This window comes from Balaenoptera acutorostrata, chromosome 10 (genome assembly GCF_949987535.1).
Source record: "Balaenoptera acutorostrata chromosome 10, mBalAcu1.1, whole genome shotgun sequence".
Lineage (NCBI taxonomy): Eukaryota > Metazoa > Chordata > Mammalia > Artiodactyla > Balaenopteridae > Balaenoptera > Balaenoptera acutorostrata.
Genome location: NC_080073.1, coordinates 1,538,997 through 1,555,525, shown reverse-complemented (window position 1 = coordinate 1,555,525; position 16,529 = coordinate 1,538,997). Strand labels below are relative to the sequence as shown.

General features: G+C 52.0%; 1 protein-coding gene across 3 annotated transcripts in view; it reads right to left on the bottom strand.

Annotated features, from left to right (window-relative positions):
- EEFSEC (eukaryotic elongation factor, selenocysteine-tRNA specific) overlaps positions 1 to 16,529 on the bottom strand; it is a 175,733-nt gene that overhangs the window by 94,166 nt on the left and 65,038 nt on the right. For all 3 annotated transcript variants that reach the window (XM_057555193.1, XM_057555194.1, XM_057555192.1), the window contains exons 2-4: positions 12,548 to 12,755; positions 4,382 to 4,478; positions 2,143 to 2,307 (exon numbers count right to left, since the gene is read on the bottom strand). In XM_057555193.1, coding sequence (XP_057411176.1) covers positions 2,143 to 2,307; positions 4,382 to 4,478; positions 12,548 to 12,755 — 470 coding nt within the window. The remainder of the gene's footprint in view (positions 1 to 2,142; positions 2,308 to 4,381; positions 4,479 to 12,547; positions 12,756 to 16,529) is intronic.

Genomic DNA, 16,529 nt, shown 5'->3' with positions numbered 1-16,529 from the left:
AGCCTCTACTCGCGCCCCTGAGAGCTTAAGGTGGCCGCTGGCCCTGCCTTCGCCTCCTCCACGCCCTGGGCCCCGGCGCTGGGGCCACTGACTGACCTGGTCAGCAGACGCCTCTCCTTCCCTCCAGAGCCTCAAGCACCCAAGTCCGCGTCTGCTTCCCACAGAGCCCTCTTCCGCTCCTCACCCTCTCCCAGCTGCCCTCCCAGGGCAGAGGGGGTGCGGGCCCAGGGGGCCCCGAGGGGTCTGCCCCAGGGAGCACAGGGAATGGAAGGGGATCTAGCGTTGTATTCATTCCCTGCCCCAGCTGGGAATTAAAACAGTCACTAGTATAAGCTTAGTTTTGTTAAATGTAAGTCTAGTTTGTTTTCATAATTTTGTGCTTTATTTTTTAAGATTTGCACTTTTAGTACTTGGAGCAACGCGGATTTGATCTGAGTAGTCTTTATATTCAGGACTGACGGTCTTCACGGGAGCCTCCACGACAGCCAGGGGAGGAGGGGATCACGCCTCACAGTGTCAGGGGACCCTTGCCCTCCAACTCCTGCTGCCGCCCCCGGGAGCCCTCAGGTTGGCCCACCCTGGTCACGAGACTCTTCCCTACGACCCCCGGCTCTGCAGGAGGAATGGGTGGAGGGGAGAGATCTCAAGCTGATGTTTCCTTCACCTGCGGAAGCACCGGTCATCCCTCTCGCTCCCGAGATGCCCCTCTCCTGCCTCAGGCTGCCCTGGCCCGGAAATGGCCAACGCCAGGCACAGTGCCAGCAGTGCTCCGGCCTCCCCCTCGCTCAGGGCAGACCCTGCAGGCACGGACCTCCCCCCAGGGTGGCGGTGAATTTCATGTGTCCACTTGGCTGGGCCACACGGCCCAGATATCTGGTTAAGCACTATTCTGGTTCCTGTGAAGGCGTTTTCTGGATGAGATTAACATTTAGATGACTAGACTTGGAGTACAGCAGATGACACTCCATAATGGTGGTGGACAAGGCCTGAACAGGAAAAGACTGTCCTCCCGGGAAGAAGAGGAAATTCTGCAGCCAACAGCCTTTAGATTTGAATAGCGACTCTGCCCTGGGTCTCCAGCCCGCTGGCCTCACAATCACCCAGCCAGTTGCTTAAAATCGCTCTCTTTGTACACACGCACACGCACACGCACACACCCACGCCCTGTCGGTTCTGGTTCTCTGGAGGTCGCTGACCAATACAGCCAGTGAGCCAGACAACTGCAGCACTCGTCTCCACACAGCCCTGCAGGGAGAAGCCCACTTCACAGGCCCCCGGACTCCACGCACCTGGGCTGTGAGCACCTCCAGCAGCCGGCAGCGTCCCCGGCCTCGGACACAGGCCGAGAGCAAGCCCCCACCCCCCTGCACTGTAGCCTCGCCGAGGACCAGAGACCTTCCCTGGACACCAGAGTTCCTGGGAGGTTTCCGAGTTCTACCCAGCCCTTGTTCCCCACCCTGGATTCCCCGTGAAGGAGAAGGGCGGTTAGGGAGCTGTAAGTTTTTATTTTCCAGTAAACAAAAACCTTAAGCAAAGCCCACCGAAGGGAAGTATCAAGGCCACTGGACACCTTTTAAATCAGAGCCAGACCAGAAGTTACCAGGAGTCGGGGGTGATGGGGAGACCCCAGCTGCCACCCTTCTCCCAGGTCTTCCAAAGATGACGTGGCAGCTGCCAGTGTCACTAGGAATGTGACACTCATCTGGGTGGTGTCCAGACTGTATGGCTCTGAGCAACACAAGGTTCTAATTGTGTTTAATTTGAAATCCTTGCGGTTAAGCAAAAGGGACCCAGAAATGAGTCCACACGTACTTGCCACCCTGACCTGGGGGGTTTGTAGAAAGGGGGAGGGCTTCCACCCGGCGCCCCCACTCATGGGCCACATGCCCCTGAGCCCACACACCCTCTGGAGGCTCCACCTCTTTACAAAGAATGCCTGCTTGCGAGTCTCCCAACGGCCTGGTGCTGGGCCGAGCACCGGGGCGAGCGGCAGTTCCAGAACGGGGGCAGGACAGGCGAGAAGGAGGAGCCGGGCAGAGCCGGCCCCCGGGGAGCAGGCCCCGCAGCTGCACAGGCACGGGGACTGTCCCCCTCCCTTCCCGCTAGACGAGGGGCCAAAAGGAAGGGCGAGGCGAGACTGACCTTGAGGGTAGGGATCTCCACACTGTCACCGAGACTGACGGAGCCTGAGAGGATGGTCCCTGTCATCACAGTGCCTTGGCCTTTGATGGAGAAGCAGTGGTCCACAGACATGAGGAACGGTCCCGAGGGGTCTCTCCTTGGGATGGAAATCTGGGACGTCAGGAGCTAGAAAAGAGATGCCGGTGCCACACCCTGTCGGGAGAGGAGCTGGATGGGGCAGGGCAGAGGAGGGCAGGGGGTGTGACCAGGGCTCAGGCAAGCTGGCCCAGGCGCTCAGAGCGGACCACCTCCGACTGCACTCCGAGCCTCTGCCAAGGCCCCACTCCCTCTCTCAGTGCAGAGCGAAAGGGCCCGTGGAGGACCCTCCTCTATCCTCTCCCACTGGGATTCCCGCAGCGGTGTCCCAACGGGCTGGGCTCCAGGCCCGCACACAGCCGCGGAGGCAGCCCACTGAGGGCACCCGCGGGCACGTCGCTCCCCAGCCTCACATGCCCACTCACACTGGGCATCGGCCACCGGCCAGCCCCGGCAGCTCGCCAGCCAGCGTGGCCTCCCCCTCCCCCCGGTGATGCTGGCTCTTGCGCTGGCTGTGTCGCCAGGTAACGTGCAGCTGGGGTCGTCTGTTTGTCCACTGCCCCCCAGGCCATGAGCACCCCAAGCCGCTCCAGCAGCTGCATCGCGGTGCCTGAAGGGAACCTGAAGGACATTCCCAGGGCAGCAGCCTCTGTCTGGCAGGGCAGGGGTGAAGGCCCCTTCCCCAAGCCCCGGCGGGGACAGAGGGACCGGCCCTCCGCAGTGGGTCTGCTCTTCCTGTTCTGCACGCTCTCCCGCGTGCTTCCGCCTCAGCCAGCCCACTGCCCTCGTGCTCCGCGGTGCTGTCGGAGCTGATTACCAAGAAACAAATGGAAATCAAGACCACATTAGTCCTCTTGCTTCTTTCTGATTTCGTTAGGGAAGAGACTGTCAAAAAAGTATTTGGTAGTCAGTGTCCCAAACTCTTAGTCTCGTGATAACTACTCTTGTGGAAAAGGACTAGAGTCGCAAAACAGGCTTGGCCTGAGATTTGCACAGAGGCTTCTCAAAGGAATATATGAACAATTTCAATAGCCAGCATTTTTGTGGATTTTGCTTTAACAAAAACAACTGTCCCAGGTTCCTAGACCAATGCTCTCTGGAGCTGATGAAAAAGTAACAAAGGCTTCACCCAGAAAATGTTTGTTTTGCTAAGTCAGCAAGGTCAGCACCGTGTAATCACAAAAACAGCAGCCGTGCACGTGGTCACACCCGACCCTGGCTCTGCGGACCTGGGGCAGGCGGACCCCAACACAATCAACCTGGATCTGAATCCCTCCTCCACCTCACGCTCACTGTGAGACATCGGGCAAGTCACTTAACAACATCTCTGAGTCTCAGGCTCTTTCTTAGCAAAATGCGGATAAACACCTTAAGCCTCTCAAGCCTTGTTAACAATCATGTCATCGTGGGTGTTAATAACCACGTAAGGAAAGAACTCAGGGTGGTGCCTGGTGCGTGGTGACCAACCTCAGCGTCAGAGTAAGCTCTGACATGGCACTGTTCCGGCGTGTTACACGCGCGAACACGGACTCCACACGCGCGAACACGAACTCCACACGCCACGTGGTGGTACCACCTCCCCGACTCTATAAGTGAGGGGACCGAGGCCAGAGAGAGCAGGTTAAGCGCGGAGGGTCAGAGACGTGGTGAGGCCAGTGCTGGAACGCGCCGTCCAGGGCCAGGGTCAAGGCGCCTCACCCCCGCAGCCTCTGAGCTGCCCGGGGGCTCAGCAGAGGGACTCCACTCCCACCCTGCCCGCTGGGTGCCCCGGGCCCTCCCATCGGCTGGGCTCCCCCTCTGTCCGTGACCCCCAAGCCTGGAGGAAGGGACGAGGATGGAAGCCACGCTGGCCCCGCCTGGGAGGGACCCACTGGAGGGGCTGGCACAACCCTAGGTGCTGGAATGGGTGGCGCAGCCCCAGAGCCCCGGCCTGGCGGGAGCTGCCTCGTGGACGAGTTTGACGGGGAAAGGAAAGCGGAGGCCCCCGAGGACGCAGACAGCTCTGCAGAGCCGGGCTGCGACTGGAGGCCTGCGGTTCTGCTCTGATTTCACTCCGTGAGGAAGGTGAGGGAGGTGGCACCGAGGGGTCAGTGTGGAGGGTCCCCCTCGCTGGGCCCCCCCTGGAGTGAGCCAGAGCCCCCGACGCGGGTCAAGCTGGCGGTACCTCAATGAGCTCTGGGATGCCCTGTGGAGCTTCCGTTTCGGGGGCGTCCGGTCCCCCAGGCCTGGCCGCCACGGGTATGATGGGTGCACCTCGGAACCTGGAACAGAAAGACAAGTCCCCCCATGGTCACCGACGAGCACGACGGGAGGCCTCTGCTCTCACCCCATCGAAGGCGCCAAGGGGGGCGGTGGCGCTGTTCTCCCACCTGGCAGACCAGGTCGTGGAGGCCCGAAGGGAATGCCTCGCGTTGAACAAAAGAAGTTAGAAGGGGGCTCCCTGAGGAGGAGCGGTGAAGCCCGGGCCCCAGGCCCCTGAATAAAGACGCCCTTGGAGAGGACCACGGGGCACAGCCCGGCCTCCTGCAGAGACTCGGGAAGCACAGGTACTGAGAAGTCCCTGCCAGACCCGCCCGGAGGCCCCCTCCACAGCCTCCCGGCCGCCTGGAGAGCCTGCCTCTTTAAGAAAACACTCTTACTATGAGTATACATTTACCTTTTCCACTGGAGAACAAAACACCAAAAAACAGAAAAGAGAAAATATACAACCCATAATCCCATCACTGTGGTGTGCTTTCTTCCAACCTTGGTTTCTCCGTGCATTGCCAAGGAATTATTTTTTTCATATTTTGGTTACAGTATTCATACAATTTCATATCCTTCTAGTTTATTTACCATTATATCGGAAAGAATTTTCTATTGAAAAATAACAACAGCAATGATAATAATAAGACTCACTTGACTAAGCCAAGAATACGACCTGGACGCTTTCAAAGAAACCCCACAAAACCACCATGGAATTGGCACCATTTTACAGGTGAGAAAGAGAGGCTTAGAGAGGTGAATTAATTTGCTCCAAGTCACTGCCATCAGTCTCAGAGCCAACGTCCACCCCATCCGACTGCAGAACCAGGGCTCACGACCACCATGTTACACTCCTGCCTCCCCGCCCCCCCCGCCACCTCCGCTTTCATTTTTAACAGCTGTGTAATAGTGCAACTCAGAATTCACATGCTTTCCCCCCAATGTGACTCATTTAGAACATCCCAAATTTTTCACTAGTGTGATAAATATGTTGGTGGATATGACTTTTTTTTTTTTTCTTGGCCTGGATTTGGGATAAATTCATGAGGTACAGGTCAAAGACTCAACAAACTGAAAAATCAGCAAAATGTGGAGTGAGGACATTCGAAAAGGCTCTTCTCCATAAGGCAATAAGAACACTGGGAAAATGATCAGAAACAACCTTTTCAGAACTCTGCAAATTAACCAGAGGCTTGCAGCAATCTATGGAATGTTTAGTCAAGGAAAACAGCTGAATCTCAGTAAGAATAAGGGAACTTTGTGGCATTTTTACTTGCCTTATTCCTACCCACCCCTCCCCAACTCTGCAGTAGCCTTAATAACTGGAGTCTGTATTCAGAGTGGAAACAGCAGCTTGACAGCCACTGAAAGCGGCAGAATGTGTCTGAGCTCCATCAAAGCCCCCTTCCCAGAGAAATATCATTATTTTTCCTATCCGGCAGTTCCCTGGAAGAGCCCACCCTTAGACCGAAGCGGGGGCTCAGGCCTCGGAGTCAGTGAGCCAGGGCCCGTCCCACGTGCACGTCTCTGCCTGCGCTCCGAGCCCCAGGCCCAGGGCCGCAGAAGGGGAAAAGCGTGCTCTGAGAATTCCAGCGATTAACCATAAAGCTTTCGGAAATTCAATTATTGTTTATCCAAACGCTTTTGGGCAATGTATTGTGACAAAACATAAATGCGTTTCGGGCTGGGTGTCTGGCCCTTTCCCAGGCTCCAGAGAAGCTGGCCTTGTTGCTTTCCTGAGCACACCACACAATGGGGTATCCTGGCTGCTGGCAGCCCCGGGGGACAAGGGGCCCCTCCTGCCTGGGTTTCAGACCTAGGCTGCTGTCTGGGCTCGAGGAGCACAAGGGGCTCCCGCCAGGGGTGTCAGGAAGAGCGTTGAGCACAGCCCCACAGCCCAGGTGGGAGCTGACCCAGAGCACAGCCGAGGGCGCCTCCTGTTCCCAGCGCCCCTCTCCGCCCACCCCACCCCGCTCCCTGCGCAGCTGTGGTACCTCATGGCGTGAGCCGGGCCCAGACCTGCTGACTGTGCATGCAGGCTGACCTTCATCAACATACAAAAACAACTCACATCAGTAAAAAAAAAAAAAAAAAAAAAAAAGTGCACATGAATCTGTGTGTGTGTGTGTGTAACTCGTGTAAAAGATGTAAACAAAGAGAGTCTATGTTTTAGGTTTGGAATAGCAGAATTCAAAGTAGTGATACTAAAAAAAAACAGCGATACTTATTATGCCTTATTTTTCTCACCAGTCAAGCCAGATACAGAAGCCTGGGGTAAGTGGGAGCATCTGACTGACTGCACTCAGGAAAGCCCTAGTACAGGGCCACGCACACGACAGGTGCTCCACACGTTGCAGCTGTTGTTACGAAGCCCCTACGCTGTGCCAGGCTCCACATCAAATGCGCCCTCATAATAAACACTGTGAGGCTGGACTTAGCAGCTCCCACTTTACAGAGGAAGAAATACCAACGCTGAGAGATAAAGCGAGTCAGCCGTAGAGCAGGTACGGAATGCACTCCTTGCAGGAGCCCGCTGGCAGGAGCCAGGTCACGTGGATTTGGCATCCCACCCAATCCCGGGGAGAAGGCGGGCACTAAGCAGACGGCCGTGGCTAAAACATAAACAAGGGAAAAGAAAGGGTTTAAAAGCAGGAGGAAACACGGAGGGAGTCTGGGAGAAAGATGCACCAAGGATGCTGTGAGACAATAACGTTTAGTGGAAAGATAAACAAAAAAGCCTAGAACACAGAACAGTGTCAATGTTGTAATAACAACTACCTCAAACTAGGTACAGGTGGGAAAGACTGACAGGGTTCCGAGGGAAAAAACACTTTAATTCGCTGCATTGGGAAGATTGTGGGTACATTTTTATCTTCTATTTTTATTTCTGTTAACACTGATAAATGCTTATGCAAGAGTAATTTTAAATGCGTTCAGAGATAAAGAAATCACAAAGAAAAACAAAGAGCTTGACTACATAAAAATTAGAAACTTCTGCATGTCCAAAAAAAAAACAAAACTAAAACAGAAAGACAAACGACAAATGCAAAAGACTTATTTGTAGGAAATATGATAGACAAAGGGTTAATTAATAACAACATCCTTATTAATATTAAACACTCCTGAATATCAAAAAGAAAAGCATTAAAATCACAAGAGGCAAATAGACAAAACACATGGGCACAAATTAAACACACAAAAACACAACTATTTAATACACTTAAGGAAAAATGTTCAGTCTTACCAGTAATTAAAGAATCACATATTATAACAAGAGTAAAACAACATTCTATCCTAAATGTTTCAAATATATATTTTTTAAAATATTTTTTTAAAGTCTTTATTGAATTAGTTACAATACTGCTTCTGTTTTATCTTTTGGTTTTTTGGCCGCGAGGCATGTGGGATCTTAGCTCCCCAACCAGGGATTGACCCCGCACCCCCTGCCCTGCATTGGAAGGCAAAGTGCTAACCACTGGACCGCGAGGGAAGTCCCCAAATATATTTTTAAATTAGATACTAGAGCTCACCGCTGGCACCTGTGTGAAATGGAAAAGAACACAGAGATGCACAAAAGGTTCTAAAGGGCTCCTTCCCTTTGACCTAGTGACCCCATACCTGGGGCTCTCTCAAGAGGAAAAACCAAGAATACAGACAAAGTTTAATGATGGTCAAAGATGTTCACCCAGGACTATTTATTTACAAGAAGGAAAACTTAAGCCATTTCAAAGGGTCAGGAACAGGGTGATGGTTACGTGAAGAACTGCTCTATATAATGTTAAGTAATAAAAGCAGAAATCAAAACTGTAAATACTTCATGATTACAATTATATGTTTAAAGAGGGAGAATTGAATTCAGCAAAGTTGCAGGGTACAAGGTCACTTGTGTTTCTATACACCAGCAAAAAAAATCTGAAATGGAAGTTAAGAAAGCAATTCCACTTATAATAGCATCTAAAAGAATTAAATACTTAGGAATAAATCTAACCAAGGACATGTAAGGCTTGTACACCAAAAACTACAAAACCTATATAAAAGAAATTTTTAAAAATCTAAATAAATAGAAAGACATCTGTGTCAATGAATTGGAAGACTTACTCCTGTTACGATGTCCATTCTACCTAAAACCATCTACAGATTCAATGTAGTCCCTATTAAAATTCCAACCATCACTTTCTGCCGGAATGGAAAAGCAGATCCTCACACTCCAATGGGAGGGAATTGCAAGGAGCCCAAATGGCCAAAATAATCTTGAAAAAGAAGCAGAAAGTTGGAGGACTCAGCTTCCCAATGGAAACTTTCCTCAAAGGGACAGTAAGTGAAACAGTGCAGTACTGGCATAAGGACAGACAGAGACCAGTGGAACCCACATATATTTGGTCAATTGATTTTTGACAAGGACAAAAGAGAAAAGGACAGTCTTCAACAAATGGTGCTAGGAAAACTGGATATCCTCAAATGAATGGAGGTGGGCCTTTAACATATACCATACATAAAAAATAACTAAAAATGCATCAAAGACCCAAACTTAAGAGCTAACACAATAAAATTCTTAGGAAAAAAATTGGGGAAAATCTTCATGACATTGAATTTGGCAACAATTTCATGACTATGACACCAAAAGCACAGGCAAAAAAAAAAAAAAAAGAAAAGAAAAAGAAAAAAGAGATTGGATTTTATCAAAATTTAAAACTTTTGTGCATCAAGGAATACTATCAAGAAAGTGAAAAGACAACGTACAGAATGGAAGAAAACATTTGCAAACCTGACAAGGGATTAATGTCCAGAATATATAAAGAACTCCTGCAGCTCAAGAACAAAAACAACGTGACTAAAAAATGGGCAAAGGACTTGATAGCCATTTCTCCAAAGAAGACATACAGTAGCCAATAAGCACACGAAGAGATGCTCAACATCAGTCACTAGGGAAACGCAAACCAAGACCACAATGAGATACCACTTCATACCTACTAGGATGGCTATGAGAAAAAAGGAAAACAACAAGTGCTGGCGAGGATGTAGAGAAACTGGAGCCCTGATGCACTGCTGATGGGATATAAAATGGTGCACCCACCATGGAAAACGGTATGGAGGTTCCTCAAAAAGTTAAACATAGAATCACCATGTGATCCAGGAATCCCACTCCTAGGTACACACCCAAAGGAATTGAAGCAGGGACTGGAATAGATATTTGTACACCAATGTTCACAGAAGCATCATTCACAACAGCCAAAAGAAAACAACCCAAGTGTCCATCAAGAGATGAACAGATAAGCAAAATACGGCCTATACACACAATAGAATACTATGTGGCTATAAAAAGGAGTGAGAGTCTCACACATGCTACAACACGGATGGACCTAAAGCATTAGGCTAAGTGAAACAAACCAGACACAGAAGGCCAAACATTGCATGATTCCATTTATACGAGGTCCCCAGAACAGTCAAATGCACGGAGACAGAAAGCAGAACAGAGGCTACCAGGGCCTGGGGGAGGTGGGGGGGAGGAGTGACTGGTCAGTGGGGACAGAGTTTATGCTGGGGATCATGAAAAAGGATTAGGTTATTAGGTTAGGAAGGTATTTAATGCTACTTAATTGTACCTTTACAGATGGATAAAATAATAAACATTATGTTATGTATATTTTACTACGATTTTTTGAATGTGGAAGAAAGGGTGGGGGTGATACTATGCACGGTGAAAAGACAGGAATGGAGTAAACCAAAATGTCAGCAGCTGCTCTTCTGAGAAACCTTTGGGTGGTCTCCACTTTCTTTTAACTCCTTTTCTCTATTTTCCAAAGGTTCTTTCAATTACTCTTTGGATAGTAAAAAAAAAAGTTTTGTTTTTTTAACACTTTTTAGGTGTTGATATGTACATAGCTCAGCAGTCTAAATTTCTCCTTTCTAGATAGAAAGTTTCTTCACGTTTGGACCAGCATTTACAAAGGATTTACCTAACAAGGGACCATAAGAAAAGGAAATCGTCACTTTTAAAATGATTTAAAGAAGTTCTCGGGGCTTCCCTGGTGGCGCAGTGGTTGAGAATCTGCCTGCTAATGCAGGGGACATGGGTTCACGCCCTGGTCTGGGAAGATCCCACATGCCGCGGAGCAACTAGGCCCGTGAGCCACAACTACTGAGCCTGCGCGTCTGGAGCCTGTGCTCCGCAACAAGAGAGGCCACGATAGTGAGAGGCCCACGCACCGCGATGAAGAGTGGCCCCCGCTTGCCACAACTAGAGAAAGCCCTAGCACAGAAACGAAGACCCAACATAGCAATCAATCAATCAATCAATCAATCAATCTTTAAAAAAAAAAAAGAAGTTCTCGGCTGCACGGAGGTAACAGCTAAGTTCTACGAGGTGACTCCCTTGGCTGGCCCGGGCCCATCAGCCCACTAAGCTTTCCTTACCGGAGCTTTTCCAGCCCTGTGCGTGCTGAATGAGGAGAGCAGAGGTGTCAAAGGCCCTTCAGTGGCCAATATCCTCTGGATGTGTGAGAAAGGCTGTGATTTGACCTTCAACCAATAAATTAAAATAGGAATAGTAATTTAAACCCGTAAGTGAGAATTTTCCTTAAATTTAACTAATCGAAATAGTTGATATTAATTTACCCTTAATAGTATCCTAAGCCCTTCCCAGAAGGTCTCATTTATAGCAAATGACACTGACATTGTGCTGGGCTTTTATGCAGGAGTCCAAAGGACCTGGTCTCCCCTTGCTGACAAGTAAATAAAACGGCAGGGAGATCAAATAACTCACTAAAAAGAAGATATAATTTTTTATCTTCCTTTTTACAGTCTCATATCCACTTCCGCTGGGAATAACAAAATCTGAATTCTTATGCAACACTTATCTAAATGTGTCGATTTTATCGGATTGATGAATTTTGCTAACAAAAGCGGCACTAGGAAATCTTTCATGACATATTTGGCCCATTCTCAGGGCTGAAGCTTTAATTTAACCAACTTGAGAATTCTGAGGGAGAGCTGCAGGTGTTAGATCTGGAAAAAAAATCATAAATGCGAAGGCGTATCAATCTTTATGACGGGGAAACAAAACCGTTTCCACTGGCGTGCCCTCCACAGGCAGGAGAAGGAGAGGTGGCCGAGGCAGGATATTGTCTCGGGCTGCATAGCAAAGAGGAAGCAGCACTGTCGCCCGGTGACCGCTATTTAGTATTGATCAAAAGGCTCTGGCCCGGGGGGAGGAGAGGAGCCGATAAAACAAGGAGGTTTGCCGACACCGTGTGCTCAACAGAGTGTCTCCTCGTTTTCCGGACCACGTGGGAATAAGTCATGCCCATGGCTGCCCGAGTGCCCAGGTGGCTTTCCGCCCCGCGGTCCCCACACCCCTCCCCCCCGCCCTGCCCGGGAGCACCGTCACCCTCCTGCCCCCGCAGACCTCGACGGTAAGCGGCAAGAGCTTGACAGGGCCGGCGGGCCTCCTGCTCTGGACCTCCCGGGCCGCCCTGCCATCCTCTCCCTGTCGGCCCCCTGCTGCCCCCTGGACTCCCCCTCCCCCGCCCCTACTTCCCACAAGATGAAATCATAACCCCTTGGCATGAAATACTACAGGCCATGTGATCTGGCCTTTCTCTGTGTCCTCTCCATCAGTCCATCCACCTGTCCATCCATCCATCCGACTTCATAAGCCTCTGTGACAGACACATCTGCTCATCACCCAAACGCACCTCTCCCTTTCGATAACCGAGTTGCAGCTAAGCAGGTGGCGAGCAGGCAGGACTGAGTCCTCACCGACAGGATGGGGAGGGGTGGGGGCGCCTGTGGCTGACACCTGGACCCGTCTGGGCGGTGCCCGGCTCTGACTGCTCCCGCAGGATACACCCCACGGCGGTGAGCCGGCAAGACACGGGCAGCCTGGGTTTCCGAACGCGGTGCAGAGCTGGACCGCCCTTCCTATGACCCACTTGTGGCTTCCTTGTGCTCCTGGCTCTTCTGGCCTCTTGCCACAGCACTGCAGCCTCCACCCGGGGTGCGAGCAAGCACCCGGCGGGACCCTGCCTGCCCCATCCGGGTCGGCGGAAGCAGGTGCGCCCCGAGGCCCTCTCATCAGCAAACCTACTTGGTGTTCTCTAGGGTCTTCTGCATCTTCTTGGTCATCTTATCAATCGCCGCCTGTCTCTTCCCTTCGGGTAGGAGGTCTGTCTTGTTCAGCACCACGACCAGTTTCTGGCAGGCGATCTGCCCAATCACAAGGCACTCAGCCGACTGGGTCTGCATCCCCTTGGTCACGTCAATGACCAGCATCATCAGATCGATGATCTGGGCCCCTGGGAGAAGAGAGGACAAGGTTAGGGAGGAAACAGGGCAGCTGACTCTGCAGAAAGTTGCCCGACGCCCTAGGTCCAGCAAAACGAGCCAAGATAAAGTTGGGGGTGTCGGGGTGCGAACGACAACCACGACCTCCCAGCACCAGGCAGGGGAGTCGCTCGACCGTGAACGCTGGCCCCCTCCCAGTTCTGTGACCTGATTCCCCTCATCTCTACACGGGCAGCCCGGCAGGCTTGCTGGGGGTCCAGGAGCCCGTGCGTGTCATGGGGCTGGCAGCGCGACGACTCCCTACGCAGAAGCTCCTCTCGTTGTGGCCAGTGTCACTGTGTCAGCCCGCGAGGGGAAAACCAGGTCTCAGCGTAGTCTCAAGCTGCTTCTTGCTGCTGGCGAGGATGGAGGGCATCTTACGCTGATGAGAGCTGCTTGCTTCCTGTCTGACGTCCCCCAGCCACCTGGCCTCCCTGCTGGTCCTTGGACCCCTGCCACCCGTAAGGTCTCTGCCCCAGCCCTTCCCCCTGCCTGGCCCGCTTGGCCAGGGGTAAACTGCCAGCCCTCTCTGAGTCCTGGCTCAAGTATCTCTCCTCGACGAGGCCCATCCGGACAGCTCGATCAGGACTGCAGCCCGCCCGCTTCCCATACGTTCCGAGCCTTCTTTTCCTGCCCTGTTTCCCCAGGACACTTAGCACCCTCCGCCTGCCCGTGAAACTCACGCACTGCGCACTGTTTGCTCTGACCTGGCCTCTCCGACGGCCCTGAAGGGTGGGACGGAGGCCAGAGGACTGCCACTGATACCGCTTTCCCTTCTGGCTGGACTGTTGCTCTTTGCTGCCGACTTACAGAAGCCCAGAGGAGGTGCTGAGGGTGCGTGCATGGGCACTGTTAGTACCATTTCTCCTTTCAGGTGGATTGCTGCTCTTTCTTGCCAATTTATTTATTCATTCATTTAATCTATTTTTTCCATATTCTATTTATTTATTTGGCTGCGCCGGGTCTTTAGCTGCGGCATGCATGCGGGATCTAGTTCCCTGACCACGGATCGAACTGGGGCCCCCTGCATTGGGAGTACCGAGTCTAAGCCCGCTGGACCACAGGGGGAAGTCCCTGTTGCCAATTTAAAGAAACTTTTTAAACACTGCGGAGCCCAGAGGAGGTGCTGCGGGTGCGGCACGGGCACTGTTGATAACTGCTTCCCACTTGGACTGGATCGTTGCTCTTTGTTGCCAATTTAAAGAAACTTTTTAAACATTGAGGAGCATATCCTTTGTGGGGAAGGCGCATTTTAGGCTTCTCTCCCCAGTTATCTTTGGCTTTTATGACTTTTTCCAGGCAGAAATGTTTGATTTTTATGTTGAAATGGTCAGTCTTTCCGTTTTTCTCTCTTGTTTCTGGGTTTGGTATCTTACCTAGGTATTTTTTTTACTTTTCAGATTATATATATTTTTTCATGTGTTTTCTTCCAGTACTTGTACAGTTTTAAATGTCTATGTTTCAAACTTTAATCCATTTGGAATTTATTTTGATGTAAAGTGCATGATGGAGATCTAACTTGAGTTTTATCTGGACGGCTACCCATTGTCCCTGAGTCACAGTTACGTGCTTTCCCCCGTTTACAGACCAGGACGGTGAGGCTCGGAAAGGGAGGGTGGGCACCCAGGGCTCTGCACCAAGCACCCTGCGCTCTCGGCCAGCACCCTCCCCACTCAGCTCTGCGGGTGTTTCCTTGCAAGTCTCCAGCCATGTATTGGGTTTTGGCGTCTCTCCCTTTTGGCAGGGCTCCAGCACCTGTCTTTGCTGCTGTCTCGTCCTCGCTGTTTGTTTTTCCTTGTGTCTTACACGGCTCTCTTTGTTGTTTCTCCTGTTCCTCCTCCGCTGACACTGCCCTGCTGTCCTCCGGGGCTCGTCGGGTGGTGATGAGGGACTGTGCCCGGGCTCGGGGCTGTCCTGGGGACACTGCCCGTTCGCCTTTGCACCTTGTCCACTCCCCTTCCTCTTCCCGTCCTCGGGCCCTTTCCCACCTGCTCTTCGGGACACCGTAGGGTCCCCAGAGACTCAGGAATGCAGGACTCTGGCCAAGAGGCAGCTGGCAATAGAAAAAGCAGACATTTGAATTCAGACGGCTCCGAGTTCTAGCCCTGCCTCCGCTGTTCACTGTCGTGTGACCTGACCTCAGAGTTCTCTCTATTAGAACGGGAGGGTCTCCTCCTCGTGGGGTTGTGGTAAGGGTCAGAGCTGACGCACATCAGGCAGAAGTCACAAGCTGACGTGCTGTCAGGAATCAGGCGGGTAGTACAAATGCCAGCGTAGGGGGCAACGGGGAGCTGCAGGGCCCCGGGTAAAAGTGCTCCTTGGCCATGTCAGGTGCAGGCCCGGTGTTGCCACATCCGCCGACCCGTAAAGATTTTTTTTTTTTTAAAGAAATTCACGTTCTTTTATTTATTTATTTATTTATTTATTTATTTATTTATTTATTTATGACTGTGTTGGGTCTTCGTTTCTGTGCGAGGGCTTTCTCTAGTTGCGGCAAGCGGGGACCACTCTTCATCGCGGTGCGCGGGCCTCTCACCATCGCAGCCTCTCCCGCTGCGGAGCACAGAGCTCCAGACGCGCAGGCTCAGCAGTTGTGGCTCACGGGCCCAGCCGCTCCGCGGCATGTGGGATCCTCCCAGACCAGGGCACGAACCTGTGTCCCCTGCATTGGCAGGCAGACTCTCAACCACTGCGCCACCAGGGAAGCCCCGTAAAGATTTTTTACGTGACCCCTCTGGGACGGTGAGTGTGGGCAGTTCGTGCAGGCTGAGCGGCGTCCTTTCCAGGGCCCCTGTCTGCCGCCAGCCGCGTGCAGTCCCGAGCCCGGCTCGGCTCCCGGCCCGTGTGCCTGGCACTGGGGTTAGGCAGCCACTGTGAGGTTTCCTGCCAGTCGGGCGGCACGCTGGTTCTGCTGGATGCTGGGTCAGCTCGTCACCTATGGGATCAGGGGCGCCTGAAGCTTGCTCTCCTTCTGGCCCGTTTGGTGTAGCTCCCCATTCTCCCAGAGAAGAGGAAGCCCGGCTTCGCAGCTCATGCATCGTGGCACCTGGGTGACCAGGGGAGATGTCCAGTCCTGCCCAGGCGGTCCCGCTCAGGCGGCTCACTGCTGGTCTGGGGGAGTCCAGCAGGGTGCTTGTGGGGGAGCCCCCTTTGCAGGATCGCCTGCGCCCTGGGGGACACAGTGCTCCAGGCCACTGGCTGGCACTTACCAAGGTCCCTGTGGGGGCCCATGGGTCTGCTGGATTTGGGGGCTGGCAGTATTTGTTCCATGTGGCGGTCACTCCTCTCCCTCCTCCGCCAGGAAGAACCATCCCAGCAGCGCACTTCCTGGAGGCCCCTGTGCCCGAGGCGCTTCCCACAGCCCTGCATGTGTCCCCTCCGGCGACTCCGCCCACGAGTCCCCTCGCACAGACTGAGGAGGCTGCCGCACGAGGGGAGTCGGTGTACTGGGAAATGGTCGTGGTGATAGCAGGATATCAACTTCCACTGCGGTTTACATTGTCGATAACGGTGCATTCGCACCGCTTAGTGAATACTTAATGTCACCAGTTAAATTTCTTTTTTCTTTATTTTAAATTTGATATTATTTCCCCTTTTTTCAGATGCCCATAGCTTCTGATTAAAAATCAAATTTGGATTAAATATCTGATTTGCTAAGATGTTTAAAGTTTTATATTCAGTTTCTCCAGCAGAAAACTTCTTTTTTCCTGAACACATTTTTCCCCCTTTAGTCCCAGAAGGAAAGT